Source organism: Neoarius graeffei, chromosome 7 (genome assembly GCF_027579695.1).
Source record: "Neoarius graeffei isolate fNeoGra1 chromosome 7, fNeoGra1.pri, whole genome shotgun sequence".
Classification (NCBI taxonomy): domain Eukaryota; kingdom Metazoa; phylum Chordata; class Actinopteri; order Siluriformes; family Ariidae; genus Neoarius; species Neoarius graeffei.
The window spans coordinates 60,034,578-60,047,340 of record NC_083575.1 but is presented as its reverse complement, the minus strand read 5'-3'; the positions used below and the strand labels follow the sequence as shown (position 1 = coordinate 60,047,340).

Genomic DNA, 12,763 nt, shown 5'->3' with positions numbered 1-12,763 from the left:
GATCCCCACGCCCCCCCTCTGGATTCCCACCCAGCTCAAAAGTTGCCACCAAACATGGAAGTTCCGCTGTACATGGATGTGACAACACAGAAAAGAGTCTGTTTTTACTGCCGACGGGAGAGCCCCTGAAGACGCAGTGGCTTAATTTTATTTACTCCAATAATACGCCGTCGAGTCTACCTAAGACGGTGTATGTTTGTCGGAAGCATTTTCCTGATGAATGTTTCCACAACTTGGGACAGTACAGGGCAGGTTTTGCACATCAACTGTCACTGAAGCCTGGGTCCGTACCAAGCATCCCTGCCGCATCAGCCACAAACAGCGAACAAGTAAGTGTATAACTGTTAAGTCGTTTTGCCGTGTTTTAAAATCGGTGCGTTAGCCTAGCAATGGCTACATTAGCTGTGCAGCTAACCGCTTCCTGCAGTTAGCCAGGTACTCTGTGCTACAAAACCAAAAAGCATGCAGCATGCTCTGTTATAATAGCCAATCAAAACAGTTTTTACAAAGACACCCACATTCTTTTTTTTAAGTCACTCGTTCATTTTATTTGTTTGTTTGTTCAGTAAAAACCCAAATATTTGTTGAATTTATTTCCTCGCGTCGCACCTTAATGACGTCAGCGCGCAGTATTTTTCCCTTCGCGGTTTGTTCCTTCCCTCTCGCCACAGTAAGACACCCACATCCGCTTGTTCTGACCCACTGGAGGTAGCGTCACAGTGCTGTTAGCCAATCAGAGGTAACACGTTTACATGTCATGAATATTAATGATAAGAGCTGAAATCCTGTCGCTCTCCCGCCACCCGCTCCTCCACCAAACTAGAACAGCCTGAAACAGGAGAACCACAGCATTTTTTTCACCAAAACCGGCTCACAGGGCATTCATTCATACTAAAGACTAGAGCTGTGGTCAAAAAATCGATCCACGCGAAAAAAACACGATATCGATCCAACAACATGTGAATCGATTTCTTCCAGGTGCCTATAACACTATTTTCTCCAACGCGCAAGGAGCACTATAAAAGCGGGTGCCGGTAAAACGAAACTTATAAAGAAAACAAGAAGATGGACGAAGCTGCCCGGTTAAAAACACAGCCGGGGATGAAGTCGGATGTGTGGAAACACTTCGGCTTCAAACGGTATGAGGACAGAGACGAACTGGACAAAACGAATGCAGTTTGCAAGTTGTGCCAAATAGAAGTAAAATATCTGGGCAATACCACCAATCTAAAGAAACCATTTATCCAGGCACCACCCCCGAGACAGCTAGTGCTAAACCTGACGCGAAGCAGGCGGCACTTGAAAATGCATTTGGTGTGAAATTTCCCCCACAGTCTAAGCGTGCTATGAGCCTTACAGAGGGAGTCGGGATCTTTATTTGTAAAGACCTCCGCCCCTACAGCGTAGTCGAAAATGCTGGGTTTAGGCTACTAGTAAAGAGGTTAGAGCCACGCTACGTCTTGCCCAGCCGAAAACATCTAAGCGAGACAGTATTTTCTTGACTGATGAGCTTTTTTTGTGTGTGTTCAGAAACCCAGACCTGGGTATGTTATTTAACTAGAAGAGGGCCACCAAATGTCATAGTTTGTTACACTCTGAGACTTATCAGTCAAACATAATTTCTTGACTGATGAGCTATTTTTTTTGTGGTCAGAAACCCAGACCTGGGTATGTTATTTAACTAAAAGAGGGCCACCAAATGTCATAATTTTGATTTAGACTTCAAATAAAACCTGGATATGTTTCATTCCAAAATAAATAAGCTTTCTTTCAAACTTGAACTCTTGTCTCTCTGTGTGTCCCTCTTACACATACACAGATACAAGCACAAACAGACATGGAGCTGTTTGTCAATAGGGTCAGTTTTTATTTAAAAGTTTTAAAGTGACAATACAGCAATATGTACATGAATCGATATCGAATCGTGGATCGAATCGGATCGTGACCTAATGAATCGAAATCGAATCGATCCAGGAGACCACCGCGCAATTAATGAAAAAAACGATGCCATGGGACCTTTTAAGACATGAAGTGTCTTTTAATTGATAAAAATAAAGAAAAACCATTGAATTAGAAGGTGTGTCCAAACTTGCGACTGGCACTGAATATTACAGCACAGTGAAACTCTTTCCTTTACATGTCCCAGCTTGTTATGAAGCTGGGGCCAGAGTGAGCCGTGATAAAGCAGCCTTGCTCAAGGGCCCAACACTGGCAGCTTGAACCCCCGACCTTTTGATCAGTAACTCAGAGCCCTAACTGCTGACTGTAATTTTCTTGTAGTTTGTATTTTGGATTTGGATAAGTATAGTCCTGTAGATGGCGTGTGTGGTTTAAAAGGGAACTCCCCTTTTCTTGTTAAAAAAAAAATAGCGCTGACTCGACGATGAGTGGCTCTTCCCGGATGCGGAGGTCACATAGTCTCTTCATGCTCATGTTAATACTCAGAATATTGTAACCCGGAGGCGGAGCGTTGGCCAAACTGACAAGAAAAGTCCGAGAAGTCCGAAGTTTCTTCATTTTACAACCAAGAAGCCCAACAGGACAACCATGCGTTTTACTGGATTATTTTTATTACTCTGTTCGTACAGTTCACTTTGGGGTGAGTGGGTTACACATATGACAGTTATCTATTAATGTATTTGTTTTAAAGCTGTGGAAAGGCGTGGAAGCTAGTGTGTGTTGGGGGTATAGTAATCAGTGATACACTATGATTATAGATGTGTAATATATCTAACCTGACATACGAAACAGAACATAAAAAGTAACATTTGAACTGGTTGTACAGAGATTTGTGGAAGTGCGCATGCGCGGCTCCCCCATGTGCGAAGCTATGAAGTGGTCCGACTGCGGACAGGGAGAGTAAAGAGGAGCGCAGTGCATCAGGAGGTGCGATTATTTCTGAGTTATAATAAATGTTTCGATGCATTTTGTAAATGTAATTTACAGTGTTGTTCAATACATTTTTGTACATGCTGTTTAAGTAATAAACAGTTTATATCTGATTTTTTTTAAACATTAGACACTAAAATTCTGTTTTTCCTATAAGTACATTTAAGAATTTGGCAATTATACACAGTAGTGTGTGCAAAAGTCTTAGGCACATGTAAAGAAATGCTGTAGACTAAAAATGGCTGAAAAAATAATGAAATGTTTCAACGTTTAAAAAAAATACTATAAACAGCCATGATAAATGAAACAAAATCAATATTTGGTGTGAGGCAACCCTTTGCTTTAAAAAAAAAAAAAGTGGTCTCAGGTACAATGAGTGCAGTTTTATAAGGAAATGAGCTGTAGGTTTTACTGAGCATCTTACAGAACCAGCCACAGGTCTTCTGGACACTTTGATTGTCACACTTGCTTCTTAATTTTGCAGCAAAACCCAGCAGCCTTCATTATGTTTTCTTTTTTTAATCTGAAAAGTGCTCTCTTATGGAATATGCTGCTCAGATAGAAACTTTTTTCCCCCCCGGTAACATTTAATTTTGTGCTGGGAAATGAACATTTGGAACTCAAAATGTTTTTGTACTGACTCGATTGTGTAGAAGTCATAAAATAGAAATATGTAACAAAGTGTGTATGAAAAAATAGGGTGTCTAAGACTTTTGCACAGTTTATATATATATATATATATATATATATATATATATATATATATATATATATATATATATATATATAATTATTGACTTACTTACTTGAATGTCTTTTATGACAATAGAAATATCCTACTGCAGTTGAATATGCCTTGGATATCGATGGGAAATCCTTTACAATATCTCTGGAAAAGAATAGGTGGGACACACATTCAAAGCAAATGTATAAATAATGAATAAAAATTTTGAGGGGGGAAAAACAAGTCCTACATTTACATGTTAACACTGTTTTCGCTGCAGGGATTTGTTAGGGAAGAATTACTCACTGACCTATTACACAGAGGATGGGATAAAAGAGACTACATATTCATCTAATGTGGTAAGACAGTTCAAGATCGAATAAACCTTACCTTCACTTGTTTGTACATATTTAATTGTAGATATATGATTGATCTCTTTTGCTTTCTGTAGGATCACTGCTTTTATCAAGGACATATTCGAAATATAAATGATTCCTCAGTCAGTGTTGGCATGTGCTCAGGAATGCGGTAAGGAAAGCTACGTTGTGATGCCGGCAAACTTTCTGTTGATTATATGTGGTTATTAAACATACACAAAAGTGTGTGTGGGGGGTGTCTGTTCTTTCAGTAAGCATAGCATGATATTTTTATGTTTTCAATATAATATAGATTTAATACCAAAAAAGTTCTTACAAAGAAGCCACAGATTAAAGCAGTTTAAAAAAGCAACAAGATTGACTCATGTCATTGTCTTATGAATAATAATAAATTTTCAAAGGAATGATGGGAATATTTTATAGAAGTTTAATAGATCCTAATAGTCAGAAGATTTTATTGTGTTTATTTTCATCGACTTGATTGGCTTTCACTTTATCAGTCAGTGATCTGTCAATACACAGAGTATAAACATAACATGACTGCATCACATAAACTATGCTTACAGTTAGCCTAATGCAGTTTATATTAAATCAATATATGAGAAGCAATAAAGAATGCTTACTTCAAGCCTCTTCTCTTATTGAACGTATCTGGCATTAATATTTTTCAGAGGATTGTTGAGAGCAGAAAATCAGGTCTATCTGATCGAGCCACTGGAGGATTCTGTGAAAGGGGATCATGCAGTTTACAAACAAGAGCACTTGAGGACTAAGAGGGCAACTTATGGATATATCAACGATACAGTCTATGGTTATGGAGTCGCGCCGAGGCTTGCTGGACTGTATAAAAATAAAAACATGGTACTGAAAATATAATTAATATTTTGTTATAGTGTTATTTGCTGAGTTTTGTAATTCTATATAGAAAATGCACTGCTAGAGAAAAAACCAACAACTTTGATTAAAAAGTTCTTCAAGACATCTTTCGGTAAATAATGGTCCTTAGCTTCCGAAAAGGGTGCTATGTGGAACCCATTATGCTGGGCAAATGCTCCATTGTAGCACTTTACACAAAGCCTTTAACAGTGTCTCAGTCAGGGTTCCTCTTGTTTTCTAAGAGTGGACGTCTCTAATATAAACCTAAAACCATTTTCATGTCCCTAGAAAATCACGGTGCCCAAAGGAGGACGATATATTGAGATGGTTATAGTGGTTGATAATACAGAGGTATGTTTTTTATATGTGTATTTTTTGTAACGCCTTGTTGGGACCTCCTTTTTAATACTTTGTCATTAAAAAAACTCCCTACTATACAATATTTATTTTAATATATTTATTTATTTATTTTAGTATACAAATTATGGAAGCTTGAAGGCTATAGAGACGAGAATGCTGGAAGTTGCCAATCATGTGAACAAGGTATTTCATCTTATTACATTACTCGTGCTTGGAACTGTAATGATAAAAATACAGATGAATGTATTAATAAATGTGTTACTGAATACATTATTTTGTAACACTTTTTTGCAGCTCTATCGTCCTCTGAACATCCGTGTTATGTTGGTGGGATTAGAGGTCTGGAATGTTCGAGATCACTTTGATGTCAGCAGTAATTCAGATACTACTCTGAACCGTTTTTTAGAGTGGCGTAAGACATACCTCCTGCCAAGAAAGAAGCATGACAATGCGCAATTTGTTACGTAAGTAATTTAGGGTTTATCATGGTTTGTTTAAAGCATAACATAGAGGCAACATGTTCTTTAAGTGCAGTTTTACAGCAAAACACTGGTTTAAAATAATTGCTACCCCACCACTTTCTATACCTAGATTTGTGCATGTGGACTGGACTGTCCTCTCTAATTCGTACCACAGGTTTTCAAAGGGTTTAAATGTCGAGTATGTGTTGGTATTTGCGATATAATCAATTCAGTTTTATTCCATTTTATTTGTATAGCACATATACCAGATGTATTCTGCTGTTAGTTTTGAAGTATGTTTGGAGTAAACGGTGTTGAAATTTCCATCTATGATCAAGCTGAAAATCCTGCCAGAGACTATTTCTAGTACTTTGCCAACAGTATTCGCTACCATTAAACAGTCCAAAATGATCAATAATCCACCACCAGGTTTTACAGTGCCTATCTGATGCTTTTACTTGCATGCAGTTCCCTTTTTCCACCAAACATCTTGACATTGTGCATGAACAAAAGTTTAAATTTTGTCTCAACTGACCACAACACAACTTTTATTCCAATCATGCTTAATGAAGTTCTAGAGCTACCTTATGAGCATATTTTATAAAAAATATTTTTGTTTATTCTCTTGACAGTTGCTATTTGTGTGATCGTGTCGTGCTGTACTAATTGTAACCTGGACAGTCTGAATACACTGTGCATATACTAATATACATTTTGCAGAATTATATGAATTTTACATCTTTTCCTCTTTGAATTGATGCAGCGGGGTAAATTTTCAGGGATCGACTGTTGGCTTGGCTCCCCTGTATGCTATGTGCTCACCTTCATCTGGTGCTGTGAATGAGGTTTGTGTTACCCTTCAGTGCTGGAACAAGAACTAATATAAAATAATTATTTTAGTTTTGATTCTTATATTTTATGAATTTATTCAAATTACTTTGCACCAACTGAAAGCATTGTTCTTTCTTCAGGACCATAATAACAGTCCTCTTGGGATCGCCTCCACTATCGCACATGAAATGGGCCATAACTTGGGCATGTCACATGATACAGCAAATTGTGCCTGTCAAAAAAAACAAACTGGCCAGACCTGTGTGATGGGAGAGAGCATTGGGTAAGAATAAAAGTGTACTTCTTTAAAAGTGTGCATTTTAAAACTAAAAGACACAGGTCCTTGGTTTTTACTGTAATTTTCCTTTCATCATCTTTCCATAGATATGTGTTTCCTGAGTTCTTCAGTAGTTGTAGCGAAATGGCTCTGGAGACATTTTTACAGAACTATAATGTCCTCTGCCTGCTAAATGTTCCAAATGAGGATGATTTGTTTGGGGGTCCGATATGTGGTAATTCAATTGTGGAAAAAGGCGAGGAATGTGACTGTGGAACTTTGCAGGTAAAATGCATTTATGTCTGTAATCACGTTGTAGCGTGGTCTATTTATATTTCTAATATCATTACAGAACCTTTTAATTTTTAAAGAAGTTCTGATCATTTGTAGGAATGTAAGAACACATGCTGTAACGCCACCACCTGCCGACTGACAGAAGGCTCCCAGTGTGCACATGGGGAGTGCTGTGACCAGTGCAAGGTAATAACAGCAATTATTTATTTCATTACAGCCCAAGATTTAGGTGCTGATTGTCTTGAGTTCTGCTAAAGCCTCTCATGTCAATTCCACTTAGTGCAAGAACCAAGCACAGTGGAGTGTGTTCATACCAGTCCAGCGTGTTTGGCTGACAGACTTTCGGGCTGCATACTCTTCATTTAGATGGGTCCCTTTCAGGCTTAAAGTTTAAGCAGTCGATTGAGTTGTATCAGAAACGGAACATTGTGTGTGTATGGCAGAGTGACACATTTATGTATTTCTAAGGTTCCTTGTTAGCATTTGGGTGCTCTCAGTAACGTTTTATTGTCTAAAAATGTGCTGCTTTTGCCAGAATAAATGTTTTGCTTCTATATTATTTTTAAAAAGTACAGAAAGCTTCACTGTTTAAACTCTTTGTTTATGTTCTTATCTGCCTCCAGCTGAAGTTAGCAGGAAGTGTATGTCGACCCATTGCTCATGACTGTGATCTGGAAGAATATTGCACGGGGAAATTAGCATACTGTCCCAAAGACGACTACAAGATGAATGGACTTCCATGTAACTCCAACCAAGGCTACTGCTATAATGGCCAGTGTCCATCACACCAGGAGCACTGCAAGATGCTGTGGGGGCCAGGTATGCATTCTCCAGAGTGTTTCCCCCCATATTTGATTTTGAACATTTTGTAAATATGTAACTATTTTGTCATTTAAAATTAAATGAAGTTATTTTTATGTGAATAATTGAAGTTGGTAGCATTGCTGCCTCACAGGGTGTGATCTGTGTTTGAGGTTGTCTGTGTCCTTCCTGTGCTTTTGTGGGTTTCCTCTGGGTTCTCTGGTTGCCTTCCACCACCTAAAAACATGGCAGTAGATTCAATGTGTGAAAATGTGTGTGCATGACACCCTGCGATGGACTGGCATCCCATCCAAGGTGTTTTCCCACCTCATGTCCAGTATTCCTGGGATAGCCTCCAGATCCACCACAACCATGACTAGGATAAAGCAGTTACAGAAGGTGGATGAATGGATGAATATGTATTAATTTGCTAATTTAATACATGTTCACTTTCTAGATGCTGATGTTGCTCATGATGAATGCTTTAACCGTAACTGTCAGCAGTTCAGAAGATGCTCCCAACAGTAAGTTTGCTTTTGCTACCTGCATTTACTTTTAGGATAATTGTGTTTACTTCAGAATAACTATATATATTTTTTTCTGTAGAAACAACAAATGTGGGAAAATATACTGCATAGGTGGAAATGAATTTCCCATAACCCAAAGGAAAAATGAAATAACTACCGGTATAGGCCGAATAAAGTGCAAAGAGGCTGTGGTTGACGCTAGCACAGAGGATATAGGAATAGTGCCAACAGGTACCAAATGTGGGACAAACAAGGTCAGTGAATGAAATGTGTATTCAGTTTTTTGCCTACTGTACACACATCTTCTACTTTTGGAAGTCTGATAGCTTTTTTTGTTAACAGGTGTGTTACAACAGCGTTTGCCAAGATATAACCATCTATGGAACTGCTAACTGCTCTGCAAAATGCAATAATCACGGAGTATGTATCCAGATACAATATTTTGGATTCTGTTATGTGTTTCAAGTGAACAGAAACTAAGAGGGATTGCTATACACAAAAAGTTAACAGATGGAGTGAGGTTTTCTTAACAGTGAATCAGATTAGAATTTTAAAGGTCTTTTAAAGAATAGGAGTAGATGCCCTTTTAACCTGACATTTATTCCATTGTTTGGGAGTATTTAGTTTGCATTACCCAGCTGATGTGGAGATTTTCACCATGTGTGACTGTACTATTTTAATCATAGGTGTGTAACCATGAGAAGCAGTGCCACTGTGATCCAGGCTGGGCTCCCCCCTCCTGTGATAAGAAGCTTTACGAAGTTTCAAGCTGTATGTTAATTATTTTTTTTTATTATTTTTTTTTATTGCACAATTAAACTATTCAGGTTATCTATTTCTAAAATTTATTTTAATGTTTGAACAGTGAGCTGATGTTGCCATGTCAAATCTCTGTGATTTTGTCTAACAGCGCAAGGTGTGGTCACTGGTGTAGCCACTGCCATAGGCATCCTGCTGCTGATCATTGTAATTATTGGAGGCTTGGTGTATTGTAAAAAACAAAAGATATTCAACAAGAAAAGGTGAGAACAAGTTATTACATTACATTACATTACAGGCATTTAGCATATGCTTTTATCCAAAGTGACGTACACGTGCAAAAGTCATGTACAAGAAGTGCTGAACTTCTAGACAAGAAACTTCTAATGCCAAATGTACAAGTGACAGAATAACACCTAGTGTAATATTGTGTTGAAATAACAATCAGCAAACAACCAAGTAAAACAAGCCAACCATACAAATGAGATGGCAAAGTACAACTAAATAGACAAAATAAAACCCCAAAGGCTAACACTAAGTCATTATGACCAGGCTAGGCACAGCTTGTTGTTAAATTATTCATTGTGGTTGCATAATCAGTTGTCATATTTCTCATGTAAAACGTCTTCTTAAAAGTTTGTGTGTGTGTGTTTTCCTCCACAAGCTCCTTTGCGGATATGAACGCATACCCAGGTCAGTGCAACCCGGCATTTCAGCCAGTCAGTGCAAAGAATAGCCCCAAATGTGGACCCCCTCGTATCAGTCAGCCCACCTTTCTCGAATCATCTGCAACACAAACCTGCACGCCTCTGTTTACTCCCATTACACCTAGCAGAGTTCCACCACAGGTTAGATGATTCATCATTTTTAACCTGCGCATACATTTATACTGATTATACCAGAATACTGATGACTGCTTACATTTTACCTGCAGCCTCCAGCGGTAGCGAAACCATCCAAGATGCAACAGGTGAGTTATTCATTGCAATTGTGTAATGAAATATTCAATAAAACAAACAAGCAAACAAACACTGGTTTGTATTAATCGAAGCCAATCAGTCAGCACTTTCTTGATGTTCAGTGTTTGCTTCTTTAGTTTAGCATCAGAGTAATGAAGAGTATGAAGACTAACAGGTCCTTGAAATCCATCTGATTAATCCTTTATATTAATGTGCACGATGGCTATAAATGCATGTGCACAGTGAATTCTTCAGACTTACAGAAGGTTATGCTGCATCCTACACCACAATGGGAAGTCTGTGTGACATTACTGATAAACTAGATTTGACACATGTGTACAGGCATATATTTACTAAAAAGATTTTGGGTGAGAAAGATATCGATTACTTGTTAGCAGCATTGGCCTCATAGCAACAACACAACTTATGATCATGACTGATGACTGTGTTTGTACCAAATTGTTTCAATTTGATCTTTGACCTGTTTTACCCTTCCACAATTGTTTATCCAAATTCACATTCCTTTTATGATTCACATTTTAGGTTTTGATGCCTTCAGGTCCACATCCTGTTGTCCCCAACAACACAAATTTCACTCAGGTATAAATCAAAAGAAGCATTTACAGTGTACTGATATTATAACACCACATTTTAAGAATCACACTTACAGGACATTTGCCATGTAGGTTTCTTCTAATTGTTTGAAAAATTTTTTTGAGCGTTTATAACAACGGAATTTTGATATCTTCCTTTGAATCCAGGGAAAGCCTTTGCTTCCTGAATCTAAACCACTACCTCCATCAAAACCTTTACCTCCACTGACTACCAAGCCTGTAAGTCTTTATCTTCCACAGCTTGTTATTGTATGTAGTCCTATTGTGAAACCTTTGCCATTTATTTATTTCTCTTACCTCCTATTGATTGTTTTATACTGTACGTTATATGGTTATTTCCTGAAGGTTCTGCTTTGTTCACTTTTATAGGTGAATAAACCAAAGCCCCCTCCAGTGCCTCCTGTGAAACCATCAGGAACAAACCCCAGATGGAATCCCCCTCAGGTGAGGTTTTTTTTTTTGAAGACAAAAGATTAAACTGATTATTCAGGATTGACTGTATTGCTGAATCAGTTGGCTGAGTCTTTTTATTGATTTTTTTTTTTTTTTTTGTGCGCATCAGGCATCTGCAGTACCAAAGGTTCCTCTCAAACCGTCTCCAAAGTTCAGATGATGGGAAGCAGAATGACTTTCTCTGAATCACCGAGAGCTTCAGGAAGAAGCTTTTATGAGCAATTTTAATGCCTCTACAAGGGACACAGCTGTGAAGATTATTCAGACATTTGTGTGCACTTTGGTAGGGAGAAACAGGATGGGCTTCAAAATGGTGGGAAAATATCCCACAAAGAACTGAACGTTTTAAGCCCTTTGGGGTGTACTCCATTTTTCCTTGATGCTGTACTTGAAGTAGTTGCTTGAAGAATGTTCTGTTTTGGTACATCTTGATGGACTTGACTTGTTTTAATGATTTTAATTATTAGCAGAATCTTCTGTTATAGAAAGCAGGGTATACAGTATATGCAAAAACAGTTCAAGTTGTCACACTGTAATTTAAAGTGATTTGTCATTTCATTAACATATACAACAATAGTCATTTTACTTACAATGCTCTTTTAATGACTGCATCATTTTTATGCTGTTTTAGTTGTTTGTCTCCTCCATTATGTTGGTCTTAATATTATCTTGGCCAGTTGTTAACAATTCTCAGCTGGTCTGAGAACATGAAGATTTTCAGTTTCTAGAGCTTAAATATTTTCAGTGTTGAATTAATTAAATGTTATTGATGGTTTTCACAACAAATAAATGATTGTTTTCACATTGTTGTCTTTCTAGTTTCAATAGTTTGGAAGTTGATATCAGTGGTTCTCAAATTGGTTAAGTAGCCAGGGGATCGATAATTTTAAAATGTAGTTACAGTGGGGGGAATCCGGGGTGGCATGGTGGTGCAGTGGTTAGCACTGTTGCTTCACAGAAAGAAGGTTCTGGGTCCAAATGTTGGGGCAACTGGAGTTTGGATGTTCTCCCCAGGCCTGTGTGGGTTTCCTCCAAAGGCTCTGGTTTACAGAGTGTGAGTGGTTGGTTGTCTCGGTGTTAGCCTGGTGACAGATTAGTGACCTGCCCATAGTGTACGCTACCTGAGGGCAGCTGGGATTTGGCTTCAGCTTCCCCCATAACCCTGATGGATAAGTGGCATAGAACAAGGATGGATTGATGGTGGAAATCATAGCCCATGATTATCAAAATTTATTTGCAAGTCTTCACATTCTGTTTTTATGAATGTTTTACACAGTATCCCAACTTTTTGGAACTGGAGTTTTATATATAAACTCCAATTCCAAAAAGTTGGGATACTGTGTAAAACATTAATAAAAGCAGAATGTGAAGATTTGCAAATCATTGAAAATAGTACAAACGCAACACATCAAATGCTGAACCTGAGAAATTTTCTTTTAAAAAAATGCTCATTTTGAATTTGATGTCAGCAACATGTTTCAAAAATGTTGGAACAGGGGCAACAAAAGACTGAAAAATGCCTGTGATTTTCAGGCCATCAGGTGACACTTCATTAAAAGCA

General features: G+C 37.9%; 1 protein-coding gene across 1 annotated transcript; it reads left to right on the top strand.

The window, feature by feature from the left end:
* The first annotated feature begins 2,393 nt into the window (after positions 1 to 2,393).
* Positions 2,394 to 12,004, top strand: adam8a (ADAM metallopeptidase domain 8a). Its single transcript, XM_060926134.1, has 25 exons — positions 2,394 to 2,599; positions 2,786 to 2,886; positions 3,719 to 3,792; positions 3,894 to 3,972; positions 4,065 to 4,141; positions 4,662 to 4,851; positions 5,155 to 5,217; positions 5,341 to 5,409; positions 5,521 to 5,690; positions 6,451 to 6,532; positions 6,659 to 6,801; positions 6,903 to 7,080; positions 7,186 to 7,275; positions 7,713 to 7,908; positions 8,348 to 8,414; positions 8,497 to 8,671; positions 8,760 to 8,837; positions 9,104 to 9,188; positions 9,328 to 9,439; positions 9,841 to 10,024; positions 10,111 to 10,146; positions 10,679 to 10,735; positions 10,897 to 10,968; positions 11,119 to 11,193; positions 11,312 to 12,004. The coding sequence occupies exons 1-25, from the start codon at positions 2,548 to 2,550 to the stop codon at positions 11,360 to 11,362; spliced, it is 2,556 nt and encodes an 851-aa protein (XP_060782117.1). The 5' UTR covers positions 2,394 to 2,547; the 3' UTR covers positions 11,363 to 12,004.
* Positions 12,005 to 12,763: the final 759 nt, after the last annotated feature.

Excerpts from the sequence above, each read along its gene's own strand:
- adam8a (XM_060926134.1), top strand. The coding sequence starts at position 2,548 with ATGCGTTTTACTGGATTATTTTTATTACTCTGTTCGTACAGTTCACTT. Across the intron at positions 10,147-10,678 it reads AACCATCCAAGATGCAACAG|GTTTTGATGCCTTCAGGTCC; the intron begins GTGAGTTATTCA and ends TTCACATTTTAG. Across the intron at positions 11,194-11,311 it reads CCAGATGGAATCCCCCTCAG|GCATCTGCAGTACCAAAGGT; the intron begins GTGAGGTTTTTT and ends TGTGCGCATCAG.